The sequence below is a fragment of the Aedes albopictus genome, chromosome 3 (assembly GCF_035046485.1).
Source record: "Aedes albopictus strain Foshan chromosome 3, AalbF5, whole genome shotgun sequence".
NCBI lineage: Eukaryota > Metazoa > Arthropoda > Insecta > Diptera > Culicidae > Aedes > Aedes albopictus.
The window spans coordinates 334,516,060-334,530,745 of NC_085138.1; the positions used below are offsets into that span (position 1 = coordinate 334,516,060).

At 41.3% G+C, this 14,686-nt stretch overlaps 1 protein-coding gene across 2 annotated transcripts; it reads left to right on the forward strand.

Moving 5' to 3' along the window:
• Nucleotides 1-7,014: 7,014 nt before the first annotated feature.
• On the forward strand, nt 7,015-12,947 carry LOC115259988 (uncharacterized protein K02A2.6-like). Of its 2 annotated transcripts, none has more exons than XM_062842991.1 (3): nt 7,015-7,286; nt 8,574-9,539; nt 9,692-12,947. In XM_062842991.1, exons 2-3 carry the CDS (start codon nt 8,574-8,576, stop codon nt 12,800-12,802), a joined length of 4,077 nt encoding a protein of 1,358 aa, XP_062698975.1. In that variant the 5' UTR covers nt 7,015-7,286; the 3' UTR covers nt 12,803-12,947. The 2 variants fall into 2 exon arrangements, with proteins under 2 accessions (XP_062698975.1, XP_062698974.1); XM_062842990.1 differs by lacking the exon at nt 7,015-7,286 and adding an exon at nt 8,378-8,503.
• The last annotated feature ends 1,739 nt before the right edge of the window (nt 12,948-14,686 follow it).

The window sequence follows — 14,686 nt, forward strand, 5'->3', positions numbered from 1 at the left end:
TTAAAAATAGGGTCAAATATCGATATTTGACTTCTACTCATGAAGCCCGATCGATTGATACCTTGGATATCTTGGATATGGTCAGCCATCTTGGATTTCAAAAAAGCGTCGAATATTCATTTTTGAGTTCTACCAAAGAAGCCCGTTCGATAGATACCCATATTGCATGGCATCATTGCTCAAACTCTCATTCCGTGGCCGCCATCTTGGATTTAAAATTATGTTAAATATCGATTTTTGACTTTTACTCATCAAGCCCGATCGATAGATACCCATATTGCATGGTATTATAGCTCAAACTACCATTCCGTGGCCGCCATCTTGAATATGGTCCGCCATCTTGTATTTCAAAATGCCGTCGGATATTCATTTTTGAGTTCTACTAATGAAGCCCGATCGATAGATACCCATATTGCATAGTATCATAGCTCAAACTCTCAATCCGTGGCCGCCATCTTGGATTTAAAAATGGCGTTAAATATCAAGTTTCGACTTCTACTCATCAAGCTCGATCGATAGATACCCATATTGCATGGTATTACATATCAAACTACCATTCCATGGTCGCCATCTTGGATAAGGTCCGCCATATTGGATTTTAAAATGGCGTCGGATATTCATTTTAAAGTTCTACTTATGAAGCCCGATCGATAGCATTAGCATTAAGCGAGTCGCACAAATTCGTAGGTGGTACAGTCCTAGACCGTTGTTATGAGGGTTGCCTCCTTCCCGTCCGAACCAAAGCACAAAGATTTGGGACTAATCTCTGACTCTTAGACAAGACTGACGCAATCCTCCAATGGTCAAAAACTGTCCTGGCCACGTCCTTACGACTGCTGAGGAAATGGAAAGGATGGTTAGTTGGACACCTAAGAAAGATGTAGACAACTCTACGATCTCTCCTTAGGCCTAGGTGTCACGGGAATTTGGGTGTTGTTAGTGGAAGGGTAGACTCCAAAGGATACGTTTGGAAAACGTTCATGCACACCATTGTTAAACTGCTTCAAATCAGTTATCTGCCCGTTTCCTCGTCGTCTCAATGGCTTTCGGTTGAATTACTAGATTCTTCGGTTGAAAATCTGAAATATAAAGTAATATTAACATCGTACGTCGAGTAAGTTACATATTAGTGATACGCTCGCCACAGTTACATATTTTTACAATATTATATGTATTATAGGATAAATTTACCTGAATCCTTCTGAAATAAAATGTTAATTAGCAGCTACATTGAAACACATATACTACACAAACACAAACAAGTACATCAAGCTTTGATCTTGGAATATTTATAAATAATATAAATATCAAGATCAAAATTTGATTTGGTAGATCTTACACCGCAACGCACCGTTCTAAGACTTATGAAGCCCGATCGATAGATACCCATATTGCATAGTATCCGAGGCAGCATTGCCGTATTCTGGAGTTTTGACCGCCATCTTGGAACCTAAGCCGCCATATTGAATTCCAATAACCCTACTACCACATCCACCTCCTAAGGAATGTGTATGCCAAATTTGATTGATATTTCTTGACGCATTCCAGAGTTATACCAGTACATTGATACATATATACAGTGTCGGACAAAACAATAGGACCACCGGTCCTATTTCATACAAAATGACCAAGTTTGTTGATATGGTACTCGGTTTCTAGTAAACCGATCTGGCTGAAATTTTGACAGCTGACATGGAACGACGGGAATTCTGATTTGTATTAAACTGATTGAATTCTGTTCACTACATCAAAAGTTACAGATATACGGTGCGACAAAATTCCAACACCAGATTTCTATAATGGTTATTTTTGGTCAATTCAATAAAAAAGTCCCCAAGTTTAAATGGCATCCTTAATTTTAGTACTTGTTTATCAATCATCAAGTATCAGATACAGATATATATCCTTTGATAATTGCAATCTAGAAGTGGAATAATAGGACCGTTTGTCGTTTTGCATATCTGTAACTTTTGATGTAGTGAACAGAACTCAATCAATGAAATACAAATCAAAATTCACGCAACTCCATGGCGACTGTCAAAAATTCAGCCAAATCGGTTCACCAGAAACCGAGCATCACATCAAATATATTACATAAACAATATGATTCACTTTTGCGTTCCCCATACATTGAATTGGCGAACAGCTTACAGCACCATCTAGCGTCAAACGTGGCAATCAACCTTAAATTAAACCACATAGTTGCCAAATATGTTTAACCGTGTCTCCATGACATTTCCTTTTGTTATGGTCGTCAGTCATATTTAGGGATGTACAAGATTCAATTTGCGCAAACGAAACCATCTGAAAGTATCTGCATGATATTCGATCCGTATATCTCTAGAGTATATCTCTAGATCCGTATATTGAGTTTAAATAAGGGCGAAAGTAACACGAGCGAGTTATCTTCATCGACTCTCTTCTTCAAATTAATGTGACAAGATGCAAGTATGGTTGCACTTTTTGGTCATAAATCGCTAAATTGCGATGCAATCTAGCCTCTAAGCATAAAAAGTTCGATTGAATTTGCATCTTGTCACTTTAATTTGCAGAAGAGAAAGTCGATGAAGAGAACTCGCTCATGTTACTTTCGCCCTTATTTAAACTCAATCTAGTCTTATTAAGTAATAGCTTAAATCTCGAGTGGAAAATTTTTAGTTTAGACTAGAGTTTTGATATAATTCACATATTCTATTTACTGAGAAATAACGCTGATCAGAAAATGCTCTATTAGGGTCAGTTTGTATTGCTGCGATACTGAAGACAAAGCAAATATTGCTCGTGGTGAAGATTTATAGATTCCGACGCAAATAAATGATTAGGCTCATTTTCAGCGTAGGTGCGTTATAAATGTTTGTTTACAATGCAAAACTATCACCAAATGTGTACCTAACAACAAAGCGTAAAATATACACCAGGACGCGGTCTGATTTTATATCTGTGAGCCCGCGCAAGAAAAATCCACGCAACTAATTTTCGCGCAGGAGTCTAAACAGGTGGAATCTCCGCAATATTAGGTTTATATTTTTTTAGCTGTCGTACATGAGTGATGGAACATTCACAATTTGACGTTACACAATTATCATTTTTTTTTTCAAGAGCATATTTGTTTTGGAAGTACTGAGAAGTGAAATATGTTGGTCGAATTGCTGTAGCTAATAATGGGGATACTATTTGACTAAAATTATGCTGCGTACAACAACTATGAAGCAACAAAATACAGGGGATGGCCAAAAAGTTTGGGATAGGCAACTTTTTTTTCTCTCACAAAAAAGTTCAACATGCAACAATTTTTCATAGGGTGCATCAGAAAATCTCAAATTTTGACTGTTTGTCAAGCTATTATATGTGCATCATTGGTACAAATTTGGGCTCGATTGATTAATATTTCGCAAAGTTAGAACCGTTTGGGTAAAACACTATTTTTTATACAACTCATTTTTGAGCTGTCATATCTCGGAAACCAGTGAACCGAATTGAATGAAATTTTGAACGTACACTAACAATATGTAAATGCTTCACAAACTATTAAAACATAGGTACTTTTTAAACGTTGAAAAAAGTTATCATGGATTGACACTTTTTGGATTTTTCTCGAAAAAATGTAATTTTTTTTACATCAATGTCAATAAATTTTAGTGTTGATATCCAAAGATTTTCCACTTCTGTTCTCAAGATATCTCTAATCAGATATATAAGAACCTATTTAGATTGAAGGAAGAACACATTTATTAATTTTTGTGTGATATTGTAAATTTGACTTATTTTCCTCTATATGAGTAGAAATTTCAACCCGGTATAACTTAACTCGCCGTGAGAAAATATTACATTTTATAACGTCGTATTAAGTATCAATATATTGTTGATAAACTTTAATAAATTCATTCAATTCGGTTCACTGGTTTCCGAGATATGACAGTTCAAAAATTAGTTGTCGAAAAAATAGTGTTCTACCTGAACGGTTCTAACTTCGCGAAAAATTAATCAATCGAGCCCAAATCTGTACCAATGATGCACATATAATAGGTTGATAAACAGTTAAAATTTGAGATTTTTTGATGCACTCTATGAAATGTTACAGCATGTTGAATTTTTTGTGGGAGAAAAAAAAGTTGCCTATCCCAAACATTTTGGCCATCCCCTGTATGATTTGTTTGTTTAAACCCCATTATATTATTGATCGATAACGGAATAGATTATTGACATCCCTAGTTCATTGCTGTTGACAGCGTGTGCAATTCTGAAGGACATGCGTTTTCAGAGTGTAATAGTTGCCACGTTCGTCACAAGCGGCGCCACTAGCACAGAATAAAGGGTCGCCAGAAATAGCCGGAAGTGAGTTATATTATTAATATACTATATTTGCTATGAGTCAAAGAAAGAAAAATATTTGATAAAATATTAGTAGTTTCAATGTCGAATAATCCCTGAATGTCAAAGCTAGAGAGAATAGCCTATAATTAAAAGAAGGAAATATTTCTGATGATCATATTAGTAGTTAGAATGTCAAAAACTTCCACTAGATTCTTTTGATCATAATTCGGCCAAACGGCATTCGGCCAAATAGCTGGACACCGCCCATCTGAACCTTCTTACACCCAGTTAGTTGCCTAAGCTGGATATCGGTCGGGAATGAACTTCAAGGCCTAGCTACGGTTTTTGGGGACCAAAGACGGCACCGATATTGATTGATACATTGGCCGTTTCAGGTCTTTCTCACCCGGTCCTACTAAGAGAATAGAATGCCGTTGTTACCAGATTACTTCGAGCATAATTACCTAAGGGTACTATCGTAGTTGCTGATTCCGTTGCATTAGCCAGTATTCAGGAACTTGCTGTCATCGTTCCTGATGCGACCGAGTTACTCTTAGCATGGCTGAAGCATTTTTTGAAAGTGGTGCCTTGTCGCTGAAGGGCCGCGACAGGGCCCCGGTAAGGGACAGGTCAGGTGGAGGCCCAATTGTCAGCAACTCTTTCTGGTACTAACTGATAGGGCCTGAGCCTTCAGCAGGTCAAATCGCGCATGTCCGCAAGTACCAGTTTCTGGTGCTTGTAAAACAGTTGGGCGCGGGCGAGGTGGTTGACCCTGCCTGCCTTCTGAGTTCAAAGGGAGTGGTGAGGACCACTTGGAAATCTGGCAAAGCGCCAGCCAGCATGCTACCTTGGTGGACTTCCCAAAGCGAGTCATCAATGTTCGTTGCTGCAGGCTACACAGCCAATCTTTAGGGTGCGATATACACAATGCCTTCTTGGTGGTTCCGGGGAGACGCAGCGTTTGGCGACCATGGGAATGTGTTTAGTGGGTCGAGGAGACCCCTGCCTTGCTTATACCTATTCCAATTGAACTACTTGTGCACCCGGAGCTCGGTCGACTCCTACAGAAAACGCCAAAGATGGTAAGTCCACTGTGGTGTGCGGATGAGGTACGCTTAAGAAAGAATCCTAGGTTTCCGCCAAAAATCAACTGTGTAAGTCCTGTTCAGAACTTTATTGATATCGTTCTCTAACTGAAATCATTATGTTCTGTTCTTCTTGTTCCGCCCATCATTGATATTTCTTTAAAACCTACGCAAATCATTTTGATTATTGCTCATCAAAATGCCACTCTGAATATAAGTTATCCCTCGGTGGGTAACCACTGTTCCTAGTGAGCCCTCTAGTGGCGGTGTGGGAACCAACCGAAAACGACATTTTCGGCGGTCACCATCCCAAGTGAAAGAAGGCCAAAACGCTCGCACGAGCAGAGAGCGAGCGAGGGGCTACGAGTCGAAATATTGTCAAACATTTTGACGGGATCGAGTTTTTAAGTATGATGGAGAAGCGATGAAGTGGTCTTGTTCTAATTAGCAAACATCAATCATAATCAGAATCGGAATGCCCTACGGCAGCGGCGACGCGACGGTGCGGTGGTGACTTCGTGGAACACTCTGCGGCGTGGTTTGTCGTTGGTTGTTGGGGTGTTGAGATCACAGCAAATGCGTGTGTGCGAGTTTGTCTAATATGAGCAGCGAAAGATTGATGGGTGCGTGGCTGGTTTGGAATTGATGCCTAAGTTTTGAAGATTTATTTCCTAATGATATCGGATTGGAACGGAGTGGGTAGAAGAGGATCGGAAAACGCACTGGAGAGAGATGATGGCTTTCGGCCAATTAGAGGGTATCGATTTATGAACTGGTACTGATGCTTGTTGTAAGCTAATGGCACTTAAACAAGCTGAAACGACAAGTCAACTAATTATTGAACGTTTGGAATTTGACCGATCTTTCAAATTTGATTCTGAAGTTATGAACATGGGAGGTCCGGGAGATTATCTGTATGCCGTTGAAAATAATCGCGCATATTTTTGAAGAAACTTCTGCAAATGGCCAAAAAACAAAATTGTTCGCATTCTAACAGAGAAAAAAGCGCAGTCATAGCACCAGTTGCCCAGACTCATGGACCGACTCCATTATTGAGATTGAATGGCAGATTCCTTCGCCACACCGCACAAAAGAAAAACCAACCCAAAGCGCGAGCGGCAGTGCAATAACTATTACACGAGAAGTCATTTGCACCACTCAATTCAACGCGAATGAAAGAACCCAGCTGTAGCGCCCAAGTGCCCAAGCAAAGTTGATGGTTTCTTTTCAGTTCAGAAATTTTCCTACCAGGTCTAGGCTTTCAAGTTGGTTAACGGGTAAGGCGCTTCCAAGTCCGGATCTCCCGCGCGTTTCGACACCGCAGCGCTGCAGCCCGTAAGTTGCAGTGCAGTCGAATAAAAGGGGTTCCATTTCTTTTGAAGCGACTTTTGAAAGAGCGGAAAACTGCATCGCCAGGGAACAACCGGACCGAACCGCTGAGCCGTAATGTCTATTTCTTTCCTGACCGGGGAGTGGGGTTTTCAAAAGTTTTCGGCGTTTGTGGCGCTGCACTTTCTTTTCAGTCAGTCAGTGGTGATTATTGCTCCGCTGCTGGAGGTTCAGCTGATGAAGTATTCCTTGTAAAGTGGTGCACCATTCACTTTGGAAGCTGTAGAGTACATAAGTTCCATTCAAGCACCCCTCGAAAGCGTAACGTTAAAGAGTGTAGCAAGCAGAGAGAAAGAGTAAGCAAGAGAGGTGGTTAGGTTCAGCGGACGTGGTGTTAGCTAGCTTCGTCAGTTCGATGGTGACTGTACTGAAGGTCGGAGCAATAAATTGATCACTGTCTAAACGTGCAATTAAAAGTGTTTTAGTTTTGTGGTAATCCGAAGTTGGTTATTAATTTGGGTGAACTCTACAATTTGGCGCAGCCGGTACGATTTTAAGGTGAGTAATTTGATTTTGTGGAAAATTTGCAGAGTTTTATTAAACCTACGCCGAAATGTGAAAGTCTGTGATTTTTTTTTGTGCTGTGGTCTCTGTTAAATATTACCGTTTAAAATAGTTTCATATAATACTGTGGACATGATTAGTAATTGAGCCGTGGGTCGGGTAATGTTTATATATTGCGAACTTGAAAATAACACGGTGTAATGTAAATGTGGTCAAGATGGCGGAGCAAAGATTCGGCTAGAAAAATGCAAAAGTGAAACGAAAGGAGCGAAGAGCATAGAAGATACCAGCTATGATCGTAGTGTACCCACATCAAGCATGAGGTGAAAAAAATATATATATACATATGTGGACTAGGTAGCGCACGCACACACACAAGTGAGGTAAAAAAAAAAACAAAAGATGCGAGACCGGTTGATGACCGTAGCGCGCAGACAAAGCAAGAGGTAAAAAAAAAAAAAAAGAAAGATGTGTGACTGATTGATCGCTCGCCCGCACTGTGTGTGGCGACATGCACCAGTAGGTAAAAAAAAAATATGCGTGACCGGGTGATGGCCGTAGAGCACACACAAAAGATGAGGTAAAAAAAAAAAAAAAAAGAAAAGATGCGAGACCGGTTGAAGACCGTAGCGCACACGAAGAATGAGGAAAAAAAATGCGTGGTTGGTTGGTACATGTTGGTCGTGGGGCTCAACACATATGTGAAGGGAAATAAATACGATGTGGGTTCGATTGAAAACCATACGAAGGAGCAAAATGAAGTGGGAGGAAAATGCGAACGTTAACGGCAGAACTTTTTTTATTATGCTGGTGTATGAGGTGGTGTAAGTGACTATCGGGGTTATAGAGATAAGTGACATTTCAACACACGAACACTAGCGCAAATTTTTCCTCACACAAAAGTGCACGCCGATTGAAAGGCTATTCAGATTGCATATGCAAATATTACCCAATCGAATTGGGTAAAACGGGTAAATAATGATAAAACTAACGTCCGGGGCAAGAGTGCAAATATTTTCCTCGCAGTTTCACAACTACATCTACTAAAAAGGCACGCATACATTTGAACGTGATTACCTCTATAGCTGGAATGTTTGGGAATGAAAAAACACGACATACACATACGGCAAGTGAACTTGAAACATTATGTTATAAGTGAAAGAGAGATTTCTAATATTTTTCGTGGTTTTCGTGGTTGGAAAAAATCTGAGGTGATGTGTGATTTATTGTATTTGGTGAAAGTGCGATGGATTGGAAAAATAGAAGTTTTCAATTTTACAGATGGAACCGGAGAATCATTTTCAATTGGATCGCTTCAACGACGCTGCTGATGCCTCCAATCTTCGACGTGAGTGGGAGGAATGGCACCGAGCGTGCGAAATCGTGTTGGAGCTGAAACAGATTGAATCGCAACATCAAAAGCTCCTTTTCATGCTGGCTCGAGGCGGAACAGGGCTCCAAAGGATTTATCATCATCTCGCACCGGTAGTTGGGGAAATTCATCCTGGACCTGTTAAAGTTCCGTTTGCTCCGCAAGAGGTGCCGGAGTACGACAATGCTGTCAAGCGTTTGAATGCGTTCTTCGTGGGAAAACGCAACGAGAGAGTGGAGCTCGAGGTTTTCCGTTCGCTTCGCCAGGCCGCCGGAGAGTCTTTCAATCGATACATCTTGAGATTGCGCACGCAGGCCGCTTGTTGTGACTTCCGCGACCGGGAAGAAAAGGAACTACTGCAGCAGGTTACCGTCGGTGCCACTGACGAGAGGGTAAGAGACAAAGGTCTTGAGGGGACCATGAATCTCGATGAATTGGTCAACTACGCCATCAACCGTGAAGTGTTACTGAAGCAGAAGGAGAAGGCCCATCCGTTCAGATCGGAATCCGGTACAGTGGCACTGGTGAAACAAGATTGGGAGCAGAGGACCACGACAAGAGGAAGAAATTCGGTACAGCCGTACAAGCGCGAACGTCGGTGGGCCGGTGGAAATCGGGTTACAACTGAATGCAGCCGATGCGGCTCTTGGAGACACCAGCGTGATTCGAAGGATTGCATTGCTCGGGATTCCACGTGCAATAAGTGTGGGGATCTAGGTCACATTGCGAGGAAGTGTCAAGCAGGTCGGTATGCCCCGATGAAGAACCGTTTTTCTTGGAGGAAGTCCGAAGCAGCTAATGCCTTGGGGAGCGGAAGCGGTCCAGATCGCGGCACGGAATATTCACACCGGCGTGGAGATAATGGATCACCAAAGGTAGAATGAGTATTTGTTGTTTTTCTTTCATAATTTGATATCCACGATTTTGATTGAATTCATTATTTTGTTTGTTGAATTAGACAATGAATTCAGTCCAATAAAATTCATCACAATTAATATCATTGTTCTTGAATTATTTGTTTGATTAGGCAAATGCGGATGATGGAACTATTTTGGGAATGATTGATCAAACTCCGGTTGTATTTTTAATCGACTCTGGGGCAATGATCAATACGGTCACGGAAGAAATCTGGGAAAAGCTTCTGGCTACTAATGCCAGACTCTTCAAGAGGAAATTTAAATGCGATCGACAATTCACGGCATATGCGTCCGCAGCTCCTCTCCGAGTTTTGGCCATTTTCGAAGCTTGGATTACAATCAACGAAATGAAACCCAAAAACTATGCTGAGTTTTTCGTTATTCAAGGAGCCCAAAGGTGCTTGCTTAGCAAGAGAACCGCGGAGGATCTTAAAATTTTAAAATTAGGTCTTGAAGTGAACAGCGTTGCTCTGAAGAAAGAGGTTTTTCCCAAGTTTCCCAATGTCCAATTGCGATTGTCCATTGACTACACCGTGCCGCCCAGGAAATTGGCATATCTTCGAATTCCTGTAGCAATGGAGGAAAAGGTCAATCGCAAGCTTCAGGAGATGTTGGACGCGGACATTATTGAGCCCGTTTTGGGCCCTTCCGATTGGATCTCGCCTATGGTAGTAGTTCCAAAGGGAACTGATGACATACGATTGTGCATAAATATGCGATATCCAAATCAAGCGATTCAACGAGAACACTACCCTCTTCCACTTATCGACAACCTGCTGAACAAGCTCAAAGGAGCGGCTGTATTTTCAAAGCTCGATATCACCTCCGCCTACTACCACGTAGAGTTGCATCCGGAATCGCGGGAAATAACCACCTTTATGACGGGCAAAGGTCTCATGCGCTTTAAGAGACTTATGTTTGGCATAAATTGCGCGCCTGAGATATTTCAGCGAATAATGTGCGAGATGCTAGCTGATATCGAAGGTGTGATCGTTTACATCGACGACGTGGTTGTGTGGGGGGCGACTCTGGCCGAGCACAATGAACGACTTCGGAAGGTGCTGGCAGTCCTCGAACAGAATCATGCACTGCTGAATAAGGATAAGTGTGTGTTCGAGGTTCAGGAGCTTGAAATACTTGGGTATAAAATCAGCGCAGATGGAATCAGTCCAACCGATGATAAAGTGGCCGCGATACGAAACTTCAGGCGGCCGGAGTCAAAGGAGGAAGTTCGAAGTTTTCTGGGTCTTCTAAATTTCGTGGGCCAGTTCATTCCCCACCTTTCTTCGAGAACTGAACCACTTCGAAGCTTCATCAGAGGCGAGGTGGAGTCCTTCGGTATTGACCAGGAAAACGCATTCGATGACCTACGGAATGAGTTGGCGAGCACAGTACACCGACTTGGATTCTTCGACCCGAACGATGTCACCGAGCTGTACGTGGATGCATCTGCGGTCGGTCTCGGAGCAGTATTAACGCAAAGGAATAGCGAAAACCAACCTAGAATAATCTGCTTCGCATCGAAGGGCCTTACGAAGACGGAGAGAGTCTATCCACAAACCCAGCGCGAAGCCTTAGCTGTGGTTTGGGCTGTGGAAAAATTATATTCCTACCTGTTCGGTATACACTTCACGGTGTATACAGACCATAAGACATTGGAGTATATTTTCGGCGGAAAACATCAAGAAGGGAAGCGGGCATGCTCGCGTGCCGAGGCGTGGGCGTTGCGGCTGCAGCCCTACGATTTTTCGGTGGTGCATGTTCCAGGGTCAGAGAACATATCTGATGTCTTTTCAAGATTATGTTCTCAATCAGATGCACCGTTTGATGAAGGTTCAGAACACTACGTTTGTGAGATCGGGGACGGACTGTCGGCTATAACACTGGACGAAATAAAGAAAGAAACCATTCTTGATGACGAACTGAAGCAAGTTGTTCAGGCCATTGAGACCCAAGCGTGGCCTCCCCACTTATTTGCGTATCAGGCTTTCTCTAGGGAGCTAGGAATCTTAGATGGTGTTGTTGTCAGAGAGGATCGAATCATTCTTCCATCAAAGCTGCGACAAAGAGCGTTGGATATCGCTCATCGAGGCCACCCGGGAGTGGTATCAATGAAACGAAATCTAAGGGAGAAAGTCTGGTGGCCATACATGGACCGGGGAGTTGAGAATCACGTGCAAGAGTGTGCTGGTTGTGCTGCAGTTAGTCAACAGGGACCGCCAGAGCCAATGCTGCGTAAAGAAATGCCCGATCGGGCGTGGCAAGATTTGGCTTTGGACTTTTTCTCGGCAAAGGAATGTGCGACATTTTTAGTCGTGGTTGATTATTTCAGCCGATATCTGACCGTCATTGAAATGAAAACCACCAATGCGTCCAAGACAATCGAGGCCCTTGAGCGTGTCTTTAGAGAGCACACATATCCTGAAACAGTTCGAACTGATAATGGACCTCCGTTTGCAAGTGAAGAATTTTCAAACTACTGCATCAGAAAGAACATCCGACTCGTACGCACTATCCCCTACTGGCCCCAGATGAATGGGTTGGTCGAACGACAGAACCAGGGTATCCTGCGGGCACTACGCATTGCCAGATCGTTGAAGCAAGACTGGAGGAAAGCGGTTGACGAATATGTATATGCGTACAACACAACACCGCATTCTGTCACCGGCAAGTCACCAATGGAGCTACTCACTGGAAGACCTGTGAAAGATTTACTACCTTCACTCAGAACTGAGCCGTATTTGAAGCGGGATGAAGAAATACGCGATAAGGACGCCATTAAGAAAATGCAAGGCAAATTGTACGCGGACAAACGACGGCACGCTAAAGAATCAGAAATAGCTATTGGTGATACGGTTATGATTAAAAATTATGAAATGGGAAAGCTGGAGCCTACATTCCGTTCAGAGAAGTATACGGTGATCCAGAAAAGCGGAAGCGATGTAGTTGTCTTGAGCGCGGATGGGATCAAATACCGGCGCCCCGTAGCTCACTTGAGAAAGTGGCCAATTTCGCAAGGTCAAGATGATCTTCCACAGTTACCGCTCATTCCGATTTCAGATGACCAAGTCGATTCTCCACAAGTACCGGCCCCGGTAAATCCTGGCTCACGCAGGGCGACAGCGAACCGGAAGGAACGAGACGCGGAGCTACAGGAGGCTCCACCTGCCAAGCGACCGAAGAGATCCATTAAGATGCCGGCTCGTTATGATGTACAATGATGTAAATGTAACGATTTGAGATTTTTTTTCTTTAATATTCATTTGTTATTGTTACAAGTTAACCCGTAGACCAGGAGAAGGATGTAGAGTACATAAGTTCCATTCAAGCACCCCTCGAAAGCGTAACGTTAAAGAGTGTAGCAAGCAGAGAGAAAGAGTAAGCAAGAGAGGTGGTTAGGTTCAGCGGACGTGGTGTTAGCTAGCTTCGTCAGTTCGATGGTGACTGTACTGAAGGTCGGAGCAATAAATTGATCACTGTCTAAACGTGCAATTAAAAGTGTTTTAGTTTTGTGGTAATCCGAAGTTGGTTATTAATTTGGGTGAACTCTACAGAAGCGATCTCTGTTATTCAGTGGTTGGAGAATAATAAACTGTACATCGTTAAATCTGTTATTTTTACCGTTTTCTCAACTAGAAAGGACTTAAGGTGTCTAAGAAAGTATGGACACGAATCCACAAGCAGGGTTCATGGAAACATGAATAAAAAAAGAAAAATTCAGGGCCGCCTATTTTTCCGGAAAACTCAGGTGGATTTTTTTTTGTTTTTCCCTGACACTACTTACTTTTAAAAATCATAACTCAAGATCAAAACATCGTAGAATTAGAGTTTTTTTTTACTGGAATACTTTTATTTCAGGAATCAAAAATTCGTAAAGAAAAGCCGGAAAACCATGCCCGAACTCGTGGAAAATTTGTGAAAAAATGTCAAAATGTGCCATATAAGCCTTTCTTTGAAAAATCATAACTCAAGTACGAAACATCGTAGAAACATTTTTTTATGAAAATGAAGGCAAATTTTCTCAGTAATCCAAAAAAATATGAAATGGAGAAAGTTTTCCTCAAAAATTCCCATCGTTGTGAAAATTCATAAAGAAAATCCGAAAAAAAGCTCGAACTCGTGGAAAATTTTCAAAAAAATATTTTTGAGGGGATTATTTTTTAATGCGTTTCTTTTCGTTCCTGAGTTATGGCCAATTTTGTGAAATTTCTCAAATTTCTTAAATTTTCTCAACGGTGGAAAGTTTTGTGGAACACTTTTTCTTGGACTCCTGAGAAAACTTGCTTTCATTTTCAGAAAAAAGAACTTTGATTCTACAATGCTTTGTCCTTGAGTTTTAATTTTTCAAAGAAAATGCTTATAAGACACATTTGGACATTTTTTACAAAAATACCTTCTCAAAAATATTTTTTTTGAAAATTTCCCAAGAGTATGGGTATAGTTTTTCCGGCTTTTTTTTACAAATTTTCTCAACAGTGGAAATTTTTGTGGAAAACTTTTTCCACTCCACTTCATCTTTTTTTTTTTGGATTCCTGCTTTCATTTAAAAAAAAACCTTTGTTTCTACGAAGCTTTGTTCTTGAGTTATGATTTTTCAAGGTAGTGTCAGGGAAAAACAAAAAAAAAATCCACCTAAGTTTTCCGGGAAAATAGACGACCCTGATTTGTTCTCAATTATTTATATATTCATATTATTCATATATCCATGAGCCTTCCCTGTGGAGTTTTACCAAAATCTGAGACCCCTTCGGTCCAATTAGTACAATAATAAAAAAAAACGCCAGCTGTGTCTACAGGGACTCTCCTTAAATCAGGGGGAAGGGAGGTAGCTGATGGTGTTTCTTCGGGAGTTCTTCGTTTTACCCTAGGCATTCATTTTGGAATTGCTCTATCAATAACTCAAGAAATTGATTCAGAAATTTTTGTCCAGAACTTCCTCAAGAAAATTTTCAAGATTTTTTTTCTAGGAGTTTCTAAAAGTATCTCGAGGAGTTTTCAAATAAATTTTCAAGACAATCTTTCAAGCACATCTCTAAAACATCCTTCGGAGAATTCTTAAAGCATTTTTCTTCAGTAATTTTTATTCAGTTTTTGGCAGAATTTTT